Here is a 14,890-nt window from a genome sequence, read left to right as displayed (position 1 = left end):
ATTTCTCAGTTCTATGAATTATTTATCAACATTTTTATAATATTTTAGCAATAAAGTCACTTTTAATGCTTCTAAATTAAATAGGTATTTATACTGATTAGTTCAGAAAAAATCTATGAAAAAAGTTTGTTGGTTAATGCATCTTACTTACTAATAGTTAGCATTAAAATCACTCCTTATAATTGCTTGATTGGCGTCTTGAATTTAGAGAATAAAGGGGGCCGGGATAGCATGGTTGGTTGGGCTCTAGATCCCTGTCCAAGGGGTCATGAGTTCAATCCTCTCCCTGTGTAGTAAATGGGGACTGATGCATGTTAAATCTGTCGGGTCACAAAGTTCTCTAAGTTCCCACAATTAATCATCTCTGCAGGTATTGAATAGGTGATTAATCGTTCTATGGTTCAGGTCAAAATTTCGATCTGCAGATGAATGAATGGGAGTATAAATGGGTCCTCCTTTTAAAACGGTGTGTGACGTGTTTCTGTGTGTAGCTGAAGTCGTATTCTTGGCCATAGATGGCATCACTGAAATACAAGAAATGCATCTTCTGCTTTAAAATCGCTTGGTTTCAAAAAGCGGTATTGCTGATATTGGTAAGTAGCATAAAAAACAACAACAAGAGGGAACAAGAACACAAGAATCAGAATCAGATATTTTACGCTAAAGTGAAACAATATTATGTACTCATGGTAAGGAAATAATTAATGCACAAATGTTTGTGAAAATAGCAACACTATGAAGCAGTTGTCAGAAATCAGAGAAAATTACTTATAATGTTACAAATAAACAGTCACAATTACTAATTATGCGGCTATCGCTTCATAGTTTTAATAATTCCTAACCTCACTTCACATTTCACTTAAGTTTTGTTTTATTTACATAATTTCTTTATGGTGTTGTTATAGTTATTACTTACGCCTCTTGACAATACCAGCAAGACTGCTTGAAATCAAGCGAATTTTTAAGGCAGATGGAGCGTTTCTTGCTTTTTCAGAGGCGCCATCATTGGCCAAGAATACGACTTCAGCCACACTCACGTCCCATTCCGTTTTACCGGGAGGACTCACTCATACTCCATTCATTCATCCACAGACCGTAAGTTTGAACCAGAGAACAATCTATCTCCAACCTAGTATTCCCAGAGATATTGATTTGTAATGGGAACTTGAAGTATTTTGTGACCATTTAACGTGCACCAATCACTATTTAATACGGCCGGCTGGATTCAAACTACTTTCTCATGAACACGCGCCAAACGTCCTACTAACCAGGTTATCGCGGCTCTCTTTCCTGGTGTTGCAATCTTCACCAAGATGGCTAAGATAAAGCGTTCGCGTTAAGATAAGCGGCGAACCGGGTTCGAATCCCAGTCGATACGAATTCCGCATTCGGCATGCACCGACCACAGTGCTAACGCGAAATATCCTCAGTGGTAGACGGATCATGGGCTAGAGTTCCCTTGCCATCAGACTAACCGTGGGAGGTTCTCGTGGTCTTCCTCTTTATGTAACGCAATTGGGGGTTAGCTTCATCAAAAAGTACTCCACGAAGGCAAATTTCTTCCAATATTCGATCCAGGAGTTCCCTTGTCTTCTGGATTGGGTTCAAAATTACAAGGCTACGGAGTTGAACATTAGTAGTCTTAAACATTAAACATTAAACCTTGAACATTAGTAGTTCCAGCAAGTCTGACTCTCTCCAAGTACTTGCTGGAACAATTCCTCTAGATATGGCAGTAAACATAGAAGCTCAACTTAATAATATTTTTCAACATGAAGAAGAACATATAATCTATAAACCAATACCTACACCTTATATTTATCATCCGGCTGAAGAAATTTTACTTAAATATCAACTGCATTTACCTACTTATAAAGGACTAGAATTATTTACAGATGGATCAAAAATATTAGTTAACAATGAGTTTAAGACAGGATGCGCTTTCGTGGCCTATCTGGAGGGAGAACCTGTTGAAAGAAAAACCTTTCGCATCTCTGATCACGTTTCCGTGTTTAAGGCTGAATTATGGGCCATTCTCCAGTCGATTCGTTGGCTTAAAGAACAAAGAATTACAGACAATATCTCAATTTATACGGATTCCCTGTCTAGCCTGCAAGCTTTGGAAAGCAGCAACTCTAAAGAGTATTTAGTCCACTTAATAAAACAAGAATTCACAAACAATATCGCTTTACATTGGATAAAAGCACATGCAGGCCATAAGGGCAACGAAGAAGCTGATAGGTTAGCCAAATTAGCCTGTGAGAGATCAACGGTCGACCTGTTTGAAGATCCTAGCAGGCGGACTGCAAGAAAAACTTTGGAACGCGAAAAATTGATTGAATGGCAGGAGAGATGGAGTGACAGCTTCACAAAGGGAAGGCACACATTCGAGCTCCTCCCGAAAGTTCAAACGAGGAAAATCATGNTAATTTTAGCCACGGATTTGCCCGAAATGGATTTGCACATGGAAAAATTATATAAATTATCAAAGAAAAAAAATTTTAGTAGATAATTTTAACACGGATTTGCCCGAAATGGATTTGCACATGGAAAAATTAATAAAGAAATTTTTAGTAAATAATTTTACCCACGGATTTACCGAAATGGATTTGCAGATGGAAAAATTATAAAAATTAACAAAGAAAAATTATTTTAGCAGATAATTATAGCCACGGATTTGCCCGAAATGGATTTGCACATGGAAAAATTGTATAAATTAACAAAGAAAATTTTTTTAGTAGATAATTTTAGCCACGAATTGACCTGAAATGGATTTGCACATGGAAAAATTATATAAATTAGCAAAGGAAATTTTTTAGTAAAGGAATTTTTTAGTAAATAATTTTGACCACGGATTTGCCCGAAATGGATTTGCACATGGAAAAATTATACAACTTAATAAAGAAAATGTTTAGTAAATATATCCACAAATATGTACGATTAATTCTACGATTTTATATAAAATTTTATTTCTTTAGTTGGGTATCCATTGTTTTTTATCAAATTTATATATATATAACATCGTTAAATTGAAACATTATTCCAGTTTTTACGTTTCTAATTGAAAATTAAAACTGTAATTGCAACTATTAAGAGAACTGAATGGCTAATTTTCACATAGTTTTAACATCTTTTTAAATAATTTTAAATTCTAGCATTCTTAGAATTAATTCTGCATTCTTAAAATTAATTAGTTTCATAAATGTCATTTCGTGTTAATAAGCTCACAAATTCAATTTATGTAACATTGAACCGTGAATTCCTTTGAAAAAGAAAATGAATGGATATGATGAATCTATTAGAACTGATTAACAATCATAAGATTTATCTCATACATTTTTCTAAGCGTTTTATTTTTTTTATAATTCTAAATAGATTTTCTACTGCATTTTTGAGTACACATACATGTTTTTTATCCTCATTATCGGAGAAAGCTTTTTATTTAATATTCTTAAGAGCTTATTCCTTCAATGGATACAATGATAATAATTGTAATAATTGCTGCAATTGGTGATGGAGTATTAATGTACAAATATTAATATTTTTGCAACGTTTATTACATTTTAATTGACCACATTATAGTTAGCTAAACAATATTATTTGACTAGTTTTTAAATATAAATAATTAAAGAGTAATTTTTCAAATGAATGCTCTTAATTAATTTTTTTAAAGAGTTTTTGACAAAAATAATAAAGGCTTATTAGCTTGCTGCGATTTGAATTATGATCATATTTGAAATATCCTAGGTTTCAATCCCGGGGGCGGAGTGATGCCCACCTAGCATTTGAAAAATGGTTACTAGGCTTTCAGAGAAGTGAAGGTGGATGGCATGCAATGTTTTCCGTATTGCCTCAACCATGCCGTTTTTCTTGAAATTGACGAGCCCTAATCTCCATCTCTTTCCAGCCGTTTACTACAAAATGCTGGAGTACATTATCTTTATACGAATAAACAAAGGAAATATAAAAACATATATCAGTAGTTCTGAGGTTAAGACATTGAGATGATGTTATGAAGGATCGGGATATTGACACATGTGTTGGCATAAGGACTACCTGATTTTGATAAATTGTTATCAGGTTTTTAGAGACGTAAAGGTGGATGACATGCAATGTTTTCCATATTGCCCTAAACTATGCTTTTGTTCTTGAAATTGACGAGCCTCAATCTCCATCTCTTTCTAGCCGTTTACTACAAAATGCTAGAGTACATTATCTTTATACGAATAAACAAAGGAAATATAAAAACATATATCAGTAGTTCTGAGGGTAAGACATTCAGATGAAGTTATGAAGGATCGGGATATTGACACCTGTGTTGGCATAAGGACTACCTGCTTTTGATAAATTGTTATCAGGTTTTTGGAGACGTAAAGGTGGATGGCATGCAATGTTTTCCATATTGCCCTGTGATGGATGGTCGTCGTTTCGTACGAAACTCTCATTGATCACAGTGCAGATGTTAACTGTCCCCAGTGGGTGTCGGGTCATGGGTTATAATTTCCTTGGCATCGGGTTAAACATAAGAGGTTTTTGTTGTTTTTCTTTTCTTTCTAAGTTTTCGATAAAAAAAATTCTAAATGATAGCCAGCTCGTCCCAATACTTGATACAAAAGTTATGCCTTTTCTTTCTTTTGGGTTTGTTTCGAAATTACAAGACTATGGAGGTGAATATTGATAGCTGATATATGGAACAAAGGCAATTCGGGTCCATCGTTCAACGTTGGTGATAAAGTAAGATTAAAATTTAGTATGAACTCAATGCCTGTTAAATTTATTTGAGTATATGATTGAAAATGAATTAACCGTTAAAATTTTGCTAGCAAATCATTTGAAAACTAATGTTTTAAAACGTTATGTTTTGCAATTTTAAATGGTAAAAAGTTTCCTATCGCTTATATTTTATGTAAAATTTATTTTCTGTGATTTTTTTGTGAATGATTTAAAGTTTTTGAACATAAATTTTAAACCCCAAATCAAGAGTGCAAATCATTATACTTGATTTTTTCTTTTTTCTATCTTTAAAAAAATAAAATAAAGAAGGAGAGAATGTTTATCTAAGCTTAAAAGTTATCAAACAAAAAATTAAATTTTACGAATCTTGCAAGATTGTGGAAAAAATTTCCATCACGCACAGATTTTGTAATATCGTACAAAAGTTAAATTTCTTGATTTTTTAAAAGAATTTTCTTCTGTTTTTGTCAAAAGTATGACTGATTTAATTATTACTTATTATATTTTACTTATTTTATTTTACTTACTTGAGTTATATTAGAGATTTACTTATTTGAGTTAGATCAATAACTATTGACACCCCTCAATTTTTTTCTTTATAACAATTATACCTTATTTTCTTCACACCTAAAATTATACTGTAATGATACATGAGATTGTATGTAACAAAAACGAAATGGTTCCAGTTAATGAATAAATCATTAATGATACACTCTAAGAAATTTCTACAAAATTCGACTCTCTTCTGAGAGAGAGAAAAGTTCAGTACCCGTAAATAGTTCTTGCAACCATTCCCGTAAATAAAAATAATTTTATACGTTCAAATAGGTATTTTAGTTAAAATGAAATATATATTTTTTTACTGTTCTCTCATCATCATTCTCAGTTATATTATTACTATTTGCAAATAGCTCCATTTCATTTTAGAGATTTATCAAGTTATTAAGATCTGTTATACAATCTGGAAAGCTTTTGTAATGGGCAGTGTTTTAAAGTATGCGGTGCACTTGAAGTTTGAATTTACAAACACAAAACGTTGAGTCTGATTTTTCAGAAATGTTCTATATAATGAGAGAGTCGTGGTTGCTCAGGGAATGGAGAACTCTCCCTCCAGTGAGGTGATCGAATGCCAGCGATGACTTGTCGATACGAATTCCGCACCCGGATCGCACCGACCACAAGGCTGACGTAAAATATCCTCAGTGGTAGACAGATCATGGGTAAGAGTCCCCTTGCCGTCAAGCTAACCGTGTGAGGTTTTCGTGGTTTTTCCCTCCATGTAATGAAAATGTGGATTAGTTCCATCAAAAAGTCCTGCACGATGGCAAAATTTCTCCCAATGCTTTATCCAGGAGTTCCCTTGTGTTCTGGATTGGGTTCAAAATTACAAAACTATGTAGTTGAACATCGGTAGTCGTAAACACCTAATTTGATCGGCTTTTCAATGATGGTTATAAAATTAAATACATAATGAGCACATTTTCTTTTTTTGTCTAAGGTCTAAAATAGAGGTAGTTTTTCTCTTCTGGGGCACAAAGTTCTTTTCAATTTGAAAAGTGCATCTCTCATCATAGGAGTATTTAGTTTTACTGCTAATTACTGCTTTTTTAAACAGTGCTGATTCCATACGCATCTATTTTAATTTCTAGACACATTCTGTACTCGACAGTATGAATACTACGGTACGTCAGGTTCAGCATCAGGTTTCACTTTTGGAAATTTTTAGGAAAATTTATGAAAGCTGTCCAGTTTTTTCATGAAAAAACACATTTTCTCTGATTATGTCTTCTTTTCTAAAGTGGAGTTCATAAATTTATAAGAAAAAATGTAATTAATAACGGATAGGTGATAAGAGAGCCTTTAGGTCATAAAAATGCAATGTTTAAAGGATATATTTTATTAAATTTTATCGTGTAAGATACATAATGTCTGCTATTATAAATCATTAAATCTTTAAAATAATTTACTCTAAATACCATTCCGAAAAAATTTAGTTTTAAATATTCGTTTCAAATAGGTAGTTAACATTTTCTATTTTATAACTAAATTCTCAAATCTAAATTTACACTTTTAATTCTTTCATAAAAAAAAATTACTTTAAATCAGCTATTAGTACTTTCTACTTCAAACCTTCTGTTAACTTACAATAAGGCAAAAATCCTCGTTGCAATTAATATTTTTTTTAAAAAAGGTAAAACATTGTGGTTTTTGTTTGTATTCCTCTGAATGTAAAATAAAAAAGACTTAAATAATACAAAAAAACACGATTTTAGTAATTTAAAAAAAATATTTTTTGCAATTTTTGTTTGACGTTTAAAATACTGGTTTTGTAGCATTAAATAAATCAGCGAAAACTACAGATAGGAACAAATAAGACACTCATAAAAATATTCTAAAAAACTGTCATACGAGTTTTTTTTTTATAAGTACTTTAACGAATTTTTAACAGATTTGAGGACTCCATTTTTCTGATAAAACTTTCCCTATCTAGCTTGTAAATACATAAATAATACAAATTTCATTCCTTGAACAATTTTAAATATTTAATTTTGCAGACACCAGGCGTAAATACGTAGGTGCAAAACTATAGTTAAAATCTCATTTTTTTAAACTACATAACTGAATTATTACCATAAAACTATTTTTGAATTTACCTTAAACTACTTCATCAAATTAGCATTAGCTACATTCACTCTAAATTTATATGTTGGTAAATCATTAATAAAATGTAATAGTGAATAAATTTATATGAAATCCAAGACTTACTCTTGAATTTCCAATCAGTGCAAAATCTTCTCGTTAAATTCGATGCTCACATATCTTCGCTAAATTTTCATTCTTTGAAATTTGAATGCGGATACTTTTGGAGCTTTATCGTAATTGCCACATAAATTAAAAGCAGAGCATTTAAAAGGCATCCTTGGATTTTTTTACAAACAATTTTGTATTAGGAAAACATATGTCGGTAGAACACAAGATGGCAATTAAAAGAAATTCGTCTACATCGTTTCTTTGAAAGGTTAATTGTTCGTTGTTCAAACTTCAAAATCGGAAGCTGTCAATCCCGTGTGCTGGCTTTCCAATTCTAGTAGGTGATTATACAGCACATGAATGTTAAATGTTTAAATATTCTTTTAAACTCCTGAAATGTTACTAAAATTTATTATTTTTTGTTTCAGATGTTTCCATAGTGGGAAACAAATCCTTTATCTAAAATGTCAAAGTTGATGAAACTTTGTTTTCTTCTGATCTTCTGTCACGGTAAGAAAATTTTTTCTTCTTCTTTCCTTCTTTTTTTTTTTTTTTTTGTTTTTTTTNAAGAACTTTTTGAAGAGAAACATTTAAATGCTATAAGGGAAGTTATGTGGAAAGCGTGTGTTTAATTTGTTGTGTAGCAAAGTAAAATCCTATTATGAATGGGACAAAGTTACCGGATTAGTATTTTGAGAACGTGCGTTTATTTTTATTTGTAGCTTTAATATGTAGCTCAAGTAAAATCCCCAGGGGGATGAGACAAAGTTACCGGATTAGTATTTTGAAAGCGTCTGCTTATTTTTATGCGTAGTTTTAATGTGTAGCTCAAGTAAAATCCCCAGGGGGATGGGACAAAGTTACTGGATTAGTATTTTGAAAGCTACCGGATTATTTTGAAAGCTAGCTACAAAGTTATTGGATTAATATTTTGATTAGTATTTTTAAAGCAGTGTGTTTATTTTTTGTGTAGCACAAGTAAAATCCGCATAAGGAGGGGAAGAAGTTACCGGATTAGAATTTTGAAAGCGTGTGTCTATTTTTAATCTGTAGTTTTGATGCGTAGTTCAAGTAAATTCCCCATGGAAATGGAAGAAAGTTACCGGATTAGTACTTTGAAAGCTATTTGAAAGCATGTGTTTATTTTGTTGTGTAGCACAAGCAAAATCCTATTAGGGAGGGGATGAAGTTACCGAATTAGTATTTTGAAAGCGTTTGTTCATTTTGATGTGAAGTTTTAATATGTGGCTCAAGTAAATTCCCCATGGGATGGGACAAAGTTACCGGATTAGTATTTTGAAAGCTAGCTACAAAGTTACCGGATTAATATATTGATTGGTACTTTGAAAGGTTGTATAGCCCAAGTAAAATCCGCCTAAGGAAGGAAGAAATTACCGGATTAGAATTTTGAAAAAAGTGTGTTTGTTTTGATGCGTAGTTATGATGTGTAGCTCAAGTAAAATCCTCATGGTAATGGAACAAAGTTACCGGATTAGTATTTTGAAAACTATTTGAAAGCATGTGTTTATTTTGCTGTGAGCAACAAGTAACAAGTAAATTCAAAAGCAAAAGCACAAGTAAATTCCACAGAGGGATGAGAGCAAGTTACCGGATTAGTATTTTGAAAGCGTGTGTTTATTTTAATGTGTAATTTTGAAGTGTAGCTGAAGCGAAATCCCCATAGCAACGGAACAAATTTAACCGGATTAGTATTTCGTAAACTATTTGAAAGCGTGTGTTCATATTGTTGGGCAGCACAAGTAAAATCAACATGGGGATGGTAACGAAGTTACCGGATTAGTATTTTGAAAGCTATTTGAAAGCGCATGCTTATTTAGATATGAAGCACAAGTAAAATCCATGTGGGTATGGGATGGGAGGAAGTTACCTAGTATTTTGAAAGTTATTTGAAAGCGTGTGTTGCGTAATTTTTTTTGTGTAATTTGTTGTGTAATTTTTGTGTGCAACACCAACAAAAACTACATAGGGATGTGATGGAGCTACCCGATTAGCATTCATTAAGCTATTGGAAAGCTTGTATTTAATTTGGTGGGTAGTGTTTTTGAAACGTTTTAATTAACCTGAATACTGTTAAGTCAATAGTAGTTGAGAAAAAAACGAAAAAGTGAGTAATTACTAAAGTGCATTTTTCTTCGAGATACTTCTTATTCGTGGTATTGTGGTGCGTTGGTTATGATTGCAATGTTTTGGGGACTACTTAAACTGTGTACAGTTAATCTTTTTTTGATGATTTTAAAGTCAACAAAATGAGAAATACACAATGAGAAAAATGAAATTATTTAAGATCTTTTTTATCTGTATTGCTTGTTATTTCAGTTTTATTCCCCCCCCCCAATTTTGTGTTTGAATTTGTTGCGTTAATCTTTTATCTATTGTTAATTTGCGATTATTTTAACACGTAAGAAGAAAAATGAACTTTTAAAAGGAAACTCGTTTCGTGCCAGGAGTTTTGCGCATTAAAATATTTATTTTTAATAGTCAATTTTAATATATTATTTGAAACCTTTTTTATTATTTCGAAAGTTATTTCCCTTTTAATAGATTTACAAGAACAAAACTTTTTAGAACTTAAGGTTTAGTCGGATATCGAAATCAAATGCGGAGCTTATGATATTCTATAATTATTTTCGATAAAAATTGTTTTGAGAATTATCCACAAAAAAAGATCAAAATATATAAACTTTTGCTTTAATTTTGCTGGGGAGTACAACTTTTTCAGACTTTACTTCATGTATAATAGGCTTTAACGTGCTTTGTTTATTATCATCCACTAACGCTTAATACATTTTGGTCTACAAGAATATGAAGCTATTCCTAAAAACCAAAAATATTAAAACATCTAAAAACTTTTTCTCCGAAAGATGAGTTTGTTTATAATAAATTTTCTTCAAACACTCTTTTTCTTCTTCTTATAAACACTCTTCAAATTTGATGTTTATTCTGCACTCACTGTATCTATAGTATCAAACATATTTATGTATTCGTATTTCAAAAAACTAATATAGTTTTCAGTATAACACCGTTTTGAATTTTTGGAAAGGGTTTTGAAACATAGCATTTTATAAAAAATGTTAGTGCATCTACCTCACATTTAAATTCATAAAAGAAGGATAATATTCAAATTATACCATTATAATTTTGCCACATTAGAAAAGATAAAACTTTTATGGTTATATTATCATAAGTTAACTGTAAAGTTAAAATGTAAATTTTTTAAAATTTCCAAATGTATATAAAACTATAGGGAAAGTCAATGTTCAAGCGAATATTATCTTTTTAAAAAATACTTTTCTTAAATCCTTAAAATATGATATCTAAGAAAATAGGGAATACCATTACTCTTTTTTGTAAACTTCAGTGTGTTTAGTTTAAAATATGCTTATATGCTTCAGTTTGTTAATGCATTGTTTGTTAATATGTTTATAAAAATATGCTTATAATTATTTAGATTTAACGTTTTAATGTTCTTTTTCGTTTATTTTTTGTTAAATTCAATGTGTTTACTTAAAAATATGATCATTATTATTCCAACTCAACATTTTAATTATCTTTTTTATTACTTTTTAATAAGCTTCAGTGTGCTAATATACTGTTTGTTAACACATTGTTTGTTAATATAGTTGTTAAATATGCTTATAATTCTTCAGACTCAGCATTTTATAGTTATTTTTTATTTCTTTGTTATAAACTTCTGAGTGTTTAGTTAAAAATAGGCTTATTATTATTCATACTTATTGTTTATTTTATGTGACATTTATATATTTTCATTTCATTCAGGCTCATTAGCAATTTATAATTCTTTTTATTCCTTTATAAGTTTCAGTGTGTTTAGTTAATACATTGTTTGTATATATAGTTATAAAATATGCTTATAATTATTAAACTCAGCATTTTATTCTCTCTTTTTCATTTCTTTCTTATAAACTTCGGTATGTTTATTTAATAAGCTTTTTCTTAATATAGTTAAAAATCATGCTTATAATTGTTCAGACTCAGCATTATATTATTCCTTTTTTATTTATTTTTAATAAATTTTAGTGTGTTTATTTAATACGTTGTTTTTTAACATACTTAGAAAGTATGCTTATAATCATTCAGTCTCAGCATTTCATTATTATTCATTTCGTTTTTATAAACTTTAATGTGTTTATCCAATACGTTGTTTTTTTAATATAATATGCTTATAATTATTCAGACTCAGCATTTTATTATCCTGTTTCTTTTTTTTAAACTTAAGTATCTTTAGTTAATGCCTGGTTTGTTAATAAAGCTAAACAATTGCTTATTAGTTTTCAGAGCATTCAAATTTAGCATTTTATTGTTCTTTTTTATTATTTTTATTTTACTCATGAAATCAAATTTTTGTATACATTTTTTAAAATTTTATGAAATCAAAGGGTCATGGTAAAGTTATTATAAATCAAAAGTAAAGTCAAAATTAACAAAGCGATTTTTCTTTAAAAAATATAAATAAATACGTTAGAAGACTTAAAAATACTTCCTGATCTTAAATTCGAATAATAATTTTTTACAATTGACTATTATTATAATTAAAACATGCTTACTATTATTCGATTCTCAGCCGTTTAGTTTTCTTGTTTATTTAGAGGCACTTATGGATAATATTTCTCTTCAAAATCTCTTCACCTTTGGTTTTTTTTCTTAAATTCGATAAAAATAAATATTTATCTTTATCATATAACATGAAACTAGGGAAAAAATACTGGGAAGTATTGTGTTCTTTCAAAAATATTTTTTTTCTAATTTACAAAATATGGCATCTAAAGGAAACCGGAATATAACTATTCTTTTAGTTCTTTTAAAGGAATTATTTTCCTTAAAAATGACTTCATTTTAACAATTAAGTTTGATTAATATAAATTCTTTAAGTTATTATAAATAAAAAATACGTTTATTATTATTCGGTCTTTTTATTTTATTATCCTTTTTAAGCAGAGAAATGTACAGACAATATGTATGAAATCATTTTTCTCACATATATTTTTCGAATTGATTTTTCGAAATGTCTTAGCTAATGTATATTCTGAGCTATTATTAGAACCTTAAAAATGTTTCTCTCTAATATCGTATAACATTAAAAAAAATCCTTTTCTCTTTAAGATTAGTCCGAATAATTAATTTAGCTACTTAATAAATTCTTTTAGCATTTTTATTACCATTCGGTGCCTGCATAATTTTCTTTTCTTCAGAAATTTAAAATTCATTAAGTGCACTTAAGTTGTCAAAGACAGAGTAGCATTAAATATAAATAAATTAAATTATTTATATTTAATGCTACATAAATAATAATTACATATTATTATTTATTAGCATTAAATATAATTACATTTATTTTGATTAAAATTCTTGAATGAAGTGCAGTGTAGTAATATAAAAAATATAACACAAAAATTCGTAAAAAAAATTGATGCGAAAAATTATTTGAATATAATTTAAACATATTTCATATGGTGTAAGAATAAAATTAGGAAATGTTAACAGTTCTAGCATCTGTCACAATAAGAAAGAAGTATAGTTAAAACTACCAGAATAGGATAAAATTTACCGTGTTTCTGGTTCTGTGAGAATACTAAAAAGTTTGGTAATTTTTGTCTAAAAGGTTTTGGTGAAATTAAAGAAATATATGATTTTATAATATTTGATAAAATTTTGCAAACGTGGTATAATTTGGCAATTTTATCAAGATATAGAGAATTGCATAAGGCCATTCATTCGGTAAAATTTACTTTTCAGTTTTGTACTTTTTACTAAATGCACAGAAATAAGAACTCTTTTTTTTAATTTCCAATGAGCTGCAAAATCGGTCTTGCAGATGAGCAGACCAAGTGCGTTCTCCAGAGGTGGTATCCACTCTTTCAGGACCACCAAAATGGGTGAGATATCGTTGGTCATGTTAATTTGGACGTCTATTTTCTGCCACACTAGATGGCAGCACCGAGACTCTATTTGGATGCTAAAGTGCACTAGGAATTTAATCTTTTTCGGATCCAGCTCAAGCCTTTGCAGAGTGCGGACGTTTTATGTCTAGCTCTGTGCGAAACATGTCTCATCGAACTGCCCGCGGCGGGAAGGTTAGCCCTCCCAGCCGCTCACGGACCTCATCTACCGATGATGTATCTGAGTTAGATAAACTCGGTTGTTTACCGCCTAGCGACTACGATCACCAACAACTCATAGACTACCTACTATCGATTACTTCTGATTCAAAAAAGATGACTAATTTGAATCATGCATATATGCAGCTATATCTTTCAACGAATGATTCATACTACCTGGGACTCATCGGTGCGGCCGCCAAAGCCATTAAAATCATTGATGCCAGACCAAAGAAGTTCCCTCCCCCAAAGACGAAGGAGCCCACACCGGAGAGTATTCCACCTATACCCACCACTACAGTTGACCAGAAGAAGGATACGGAGCCAAAAGCCGAGGCAGAACTACTACCCCCAGAGCCAATGGAACCTGAAACGACTCCAAATCCAATAGAGCCGACAAAGCCAGAGCAGACAGCCCCTACTCCAACAACTGAGATCACTGCAAATATCCCCACTGAAAAACAGGATAAGCCAGAGCCAACCGATATAGAAACACAGAAAGAGGACATCGAACCTCCGAAAAAGAAAAAGAAAAGGAAGAAGAAAAATCCTCCCTCAGAATCAACAGATAGCAGCCCACCTGCAATCAACATCCCAGAACCTGTTGTCCCACCTGCAGCCCATTCAGCAGAAGAGACTACAGATCATGAACAGACCGAGAAACTGCATAACATCAGCAGAAACCTTAAATTTCTCATAAAAGGACTGTCAGTAAATTCCAAAACAGAGATCTTGGAAAAAGAACTCACGGCAAATGGACGACGTCCAATCAGAGTACAGCAACTGAAGAAGAGGCGGAGCGAAGGTTACAAGCTCCTCCCCCTTTTCCTGATTATACTGCCAGATAGCCCGGAGAACGCGGATTTCCTCAACACCAAAGAGATACTATCATCAAAAGTCCAGATAGAACGTTTTAGAGGAGGACGATATGACATTCAGTGCTATCGTTGCCAAAAATTTGGCCACACACAAAAGAACTGCCAATCTGATCCAGCCTGCATGAAATGTGCGGGTGATCATTTCACATACAAGTGCACTAAACCAAGAAGCCTGCCTGCCACCTGCATTAACTGCAGAGGAGAACATCCCGCCTGTTTTACAGGATGTGATGCGAGACCACGTCGAAAGCCACAACAAAAGAACAGAGAGCACAGGAGTGCTACCCATACTGCCACCAGATTTCTTCATATCTTCCGTGAGATGCAAGAACTTCTTAAAAACGAGGAGCTGGTTCAGCTTCTTCGTTCCCTATTACCAGAAAACAAGCC

At 31.4% G+C, this 14,890-nt stretch overlaps 1 protein-coding gene across 1 annotated transcript in view; it reads left to right on the top strand.

Annotated features, from left to right (window-relative positions):
- Nucleotides 1-7,903: 7,903 nt before the first annotated feature.
- Nucleotides 7,904-14,890, top strand: part of LOC122270567 (asporin-like) — a 31,992-nt gene continuing 25,005 nt past the window's right edge. Inside the window, exon 1 of the mRNA XM_043048378.2 lies at nt 7,904-7,995. Coding sequence (XP_042904312.2) covers nt 7,950-7,995 — 46 coding nt within the window. The 5' untranslated portion in view covers nt 7,904-7,949. The remainder of the gene's footprint in view (nt 7,996-14,890) is intronic.

This window comes from Parasteatoda tepidariorum, chromosome 9 (assembly GCF_043381705.1).
Source record: "Parasteatoda tepidariorum isolate YZ-2023 chromosome 9, CAS_Ptep_4.0, whole genome shotgun sequence".
Lineage (NCBI taxonomy): Eukaryota > Metazoa > Arthropoda > Arachnida > Araneae > Theridiidae > Parasteatoda > Parasteatoda tepidariorum.
Note: the sequence above shows the minus strand (reverse complement) of the source record. Positions and strands in the feature narration are given on the sequence as shown.